Here is a 3,972-nt window from a genome sequence, read left to right as displayed (position 1 = left end):
ACAGTGAGTGGTTTGGAAAATGAGTGATCTGGCTTTTGTGGGGAGGCGGTATACCTGGTTGTGTTACTGTGTCCACCATTGACCAGATGGTGGCCCCCAATCCTGGTGGGGGTCCAGGACCCCCATCTCCCTTCCTGGTGTGTGCTAGAGGCTTTTTGAAAATATATTCATTTATTTGGTTGCGCTGGGTCTTTAGTTGTGGCACACAGGATCTTTCAGTTATGGCCTGTGGGATCTAGTTCCCTGACCAGGGGTCGAACCTAGGACCCCTGCATTGGGAGCACAGAATCTTAGCCACTGGACCACTAGAGAAGTACCCAAGTTTTACTTTTTGTAATTTAACACATGTCTCTTTAGTGCTTTCTGTGTGCCAGGCACTATTCTAATCAATATACACAGTCACTCAGTCTTCACATAGCCATGTGAGGCAGGCACTTAGTATCAGTTTTCTAGGTGAGGAAACTGAAACTCCATGAAGTTAAGCAGTTTATCCACAGTTACAGCTAGTAAGCACCAGCCAGATTTGAACCCAGATGCTCTTCTGGGAGTGAAGGGGTTGCAGCTCCCCTCCCACCACCCAAACTCACCCTTCCCACCCCCATCACCCTAGATCAAAATGGACTCGCAGATGACAAAGCAGGCGCTGAACGAAATAGAGACGAGGCACAACGAGATCATCAAACTGGAAACCAGCATCCGTGAGCTGCATGACATGTTTGTGGACATGGCCATGCTGGTGGAGAGCCAGGTACTGCCTCGGGGAGCCTCGCCCGGGTCCCCTGGGGGTCCCCTCTTCCAGCCCCAGTTCCCACCCCGTCCCATGCATGTCTCCTCCATAGGGCGAAATGATTGACCGCATTGAGTACAATGTGGAACATTCCGTGGACTACGTGGAGCGAGCCGTGTCTGACACCAAGAAAGCTGTGAAATATCAGAGCAAGGCCCGGAGGGTGAGCGGGGGCGGGTGGGCCTGTGGAGCAGGTGGGCTGAAGCCGAGCGGGCGGGGCTGGGCTCGGGCCGGGGCTGAGGTGAGTGATGAAATCCCACGAGAGGCCTTATCTCCGGTTCTGACCTCTTCCTTTTCTTTCTGTTTTCTCTCCCCTCTTCTTTTCCCTCACACCATCCTCCCCATCCGTCTGTCGGTTTGTCTGTCTCTTTATCTCTCGGTCTCCCTGTCTCCTCCCTCCCCCTCGGCCTTCCTGCCTGCAGAAGAAAATCATGATAATCATTTGCTGTGTGGTGCTGGGGGTGGTCTTGGCGTCATCCATTGGGGGGACGCTGGGCTTGTAGGCCCCCCCACCCTATCCCTCCCAGACCTTTCCCCCACCACATCGGGAGCAATACCCCCACCGCCCCTTCACTCCATCCCCTGCTCCAGGCTCACCCTCAACACAGGCAGCCCCCCTTAACCTTTACCGCCCGTCAGACCCTGGAGTCCCTGGACCTCCCCCGACCATGGACCACCCTCGCCCCCGCACGTAGATAGCAGCAGGCGCGATTACACATGCACACCAACATGCATGCCGCCGGCACATGCTCGAGACGTGTGGACACCCCAGCGTGTGTGCGTGTGTGTACGTGTGTAGCTGCGTGTACAAGCACCCGATCACCCTTCTTGCCCCCCCCACGTCAAGTTTATGTGTTGTCCAAGCTTTCCCCCTTCCTCTGGGTTGTTGTGTGGACTGTGGCCGGGTGTGACACAGCAGCCCACTGAGCCCCACTCTTCTGTCTTCTGTAAACAGCGTTTTGTGTGTGTGTGTGTGTGTGTGTGTGTGTGTGTGTATGTGTGTGGTCACGGATCCATGGATACACAGTTTGTGTCCGTGGAATTTTGTGTTTGGGTGTTTAAATTCAATGTAACAGCACCGCCTCCCTTGACATGCCCCCTTCCCCTGAGTCTGCTACAAATGGGGCAGGTTGTATGTGTGCAGAGGTTCACACTCATTCCCTGAGGATCCAGGTTGGCCCAAGTACACACAGGTCGTGGCAGACACCCCAGCATGGTGTGGAGCCAGCGCTCCTGGCCTAGTCACCCCCGGGGCTGGCCTGTGTCCTAGGGAGCACGTGTGTGCATATGGGGTTCAGCCAAGGCAAGCAAGTGGACACATACACGTGTAAATAATCTAGCTTAGCCTGTGTATCTGTGTGCATTTCCCCTGGCAAGTGATGTGAGGGATGTGTGTGTGTGTGTGTGTGTGTGTGAATATCTAGGCTGTGTCTAAAGTGTCAGTAGGTGTTCTCTTGAGATAGAACCCTCTACATTTTGCATGGGACACCTGTTTTGGATGGGCACAGAAATCTATATTTCTACGCTATCTAGAGTACGTCTGCAATTGTGTGTGCGTATGTGTGTGTAGAGGATTTCTACATAGTGTGTTTCTGCCCCGCTGTGTATGATACCCACATCCATTCACCTGCAAGGACCTGTGCCCTGTCCAAGTTTGTTGATCCAAGTTATTTGCTTGCTCCCTCTCTCCCCAGAGCTGCTGGCCGCTGTTGGGTGTGGCCACACATGGCTCCATCAACGTTGTGCAATGGCCGCTTCCTGCTCTGCGTGGTCCAAGCCCCTGTGCACACAAGCCCACATGCTTATCTTTCTCTGTCACGTAGGCCTGGACGTGTAGAAGCTGGGACACCTCAGTGTTCTCCTACCTGCCACAGGGATGAGGCCACACCCAGGCACACACACATGCACACAGGAGCCCAGTGCATGCTGACACCAGCACGAAGCCTGTAGAGGTTGGCACCGGGACACACGAATGTCTCCTGGAAAGGCTGTTGGTGGGAAATGCTACTGATCAGGGGAATGGCAGGGGCTGCCCCTGGCTTTCAGAATGAGAACATTCTTGAGAATTAACCTCAGAACCGAAAAGAGGCCGGTGATGGTCCCTACCAGCCCGTCTGATGTGTTGGCCTTTGGGGTTTAGGGAACTGCTTATTTCAGACGTACTGGAGTGGGCTGAGTCATGGGACCCATTCCCTGGACATGACTCCTGCTGCAGTGTCACCAATAGCTGTTGCCCCACAGGGTGAGTCTGAGAGTTTGTGACGGGCCCGGGTTTGTGATGGTGAGGAAGGCGCCAACTCCTCCCTTGCTGCGTAGACAACACATGCATGGGTGGATTTGTGCATTGGGTGGCAGGTGGGGGAGGGGTACATGGGCAGGGAACAGTGTTCGAAGCCTCCCACTCCACTGGCCCAGGAACATACGTGTGCACAAGGCGGAGGACTTTGGTGTGTGTACACATGGTTTCCTGGAGGCCCTCTTCATGTGAAGCGTGTGTGCGTGAGAGAGACAATGCACTTGTAACCTTCTGGAACGTAATACCCCACCCCACCCCAGCCCCAGCTCAGATAGCCAACCTCCTCCCTACCTGGCTGGGCCCTGCCTGTGTGTATGGCCCATAGATGCACGGGACTCCTAAGGTGGGCTTTCCTCAGGAGGGGCGCCTGCCTGTCCATTCCCACAGTGCCCTTCGTCAGGACAGGAAGTTTGCCCCCGGATCTGACTGTAGCCCCCCTTGCTCCCACTCAGGCTTCTTTGGGGACGTCAGAGCAGGCCCCAGCACCCCCCACCCAACCCTTTTTCCTTCCGGCCGCCCAGCCAGGATACCCTCTCAGCCCAGGTGTTTCCGGAATTCCCACGGCCTTGGGGCCACAAGAAGGGTGGAGCCATGGCTGGAGAGATGCTGCTGCCTCCTTGAGTGGCATTAGGTCTGTAACTGCCCATCTCTGGGCCTCAGATGGACCAAAGGATCCCTGAGGGTCTGCTTCTCCGAGTCCCACCCACCACGGGATGTGTTTGCTTGTTGGCTGCTGTGTCCGTGCGTGTCCTGGAACTGTTGTCTGGGGGCTGGTGTCTCTTGCATGTTCTCAGGCGAGTGTGTTCTGCCCACCTGCCCGCCGAGCCCCTACCACCATCAAGCCCCTGTGTGCCCCGTGGGTGGTCCCGGGCCTGGCCAGGGCTCGCTG

General features: G+C 55.8%; 1 protein-coding gene across 1 annotated transcript in view; it reads left to right on the top strand.

Annotated features, from left to right (window-relative positions):
• STX1B (syntaxin 1B) overlaps nucleotides 1-1,603 on the top strand; it is a 12,117-nt gene extending 10,514 nt beyond the window's left edge. The window contains exons 10-12 of the mRNA XM_010837448.1: nucleotides 611-748; nucleotides 840-950; nucleotides 1,210-1,603. Of these exons, the coding sequence (XP_010835750.1) occupies nucleotides 611-748; nucleotides 840-950; nucleotides 1,210-1,290 (330 nt within the window). The 3' untranslated portion in view covers nucleotides 1,291-1,603. The remainder of the gene's footprint in view (nucleotides 1-610; nucleotides 749-839; nucleotides 951-1,209) is intronic.
• The last annotated feature ends 2,369 nt before the right edge of the window (nucleotides 1,604-3,972 follow it).

This window comes from Bison bison, unplaced genomic scaffold, assembly GCF_000754665.1.
Source record: "Bison bison bison isolate TAMUID 2011002044 unplaced genomic scaffold, Bison_UMD1.0 scf7180017864072, whole genome shotgun sequence".
In the NCBI taxonomy this organism is placed as follows: domain Eukaryota; kingdom Metazoa; phylum Chordata; class Mammalia; order Artiodactyla; family Bovidae; genus Bison; species Bison bison.
This window is presented reverse-complemented; position numbering and strand designations above follow the sequence as displayed.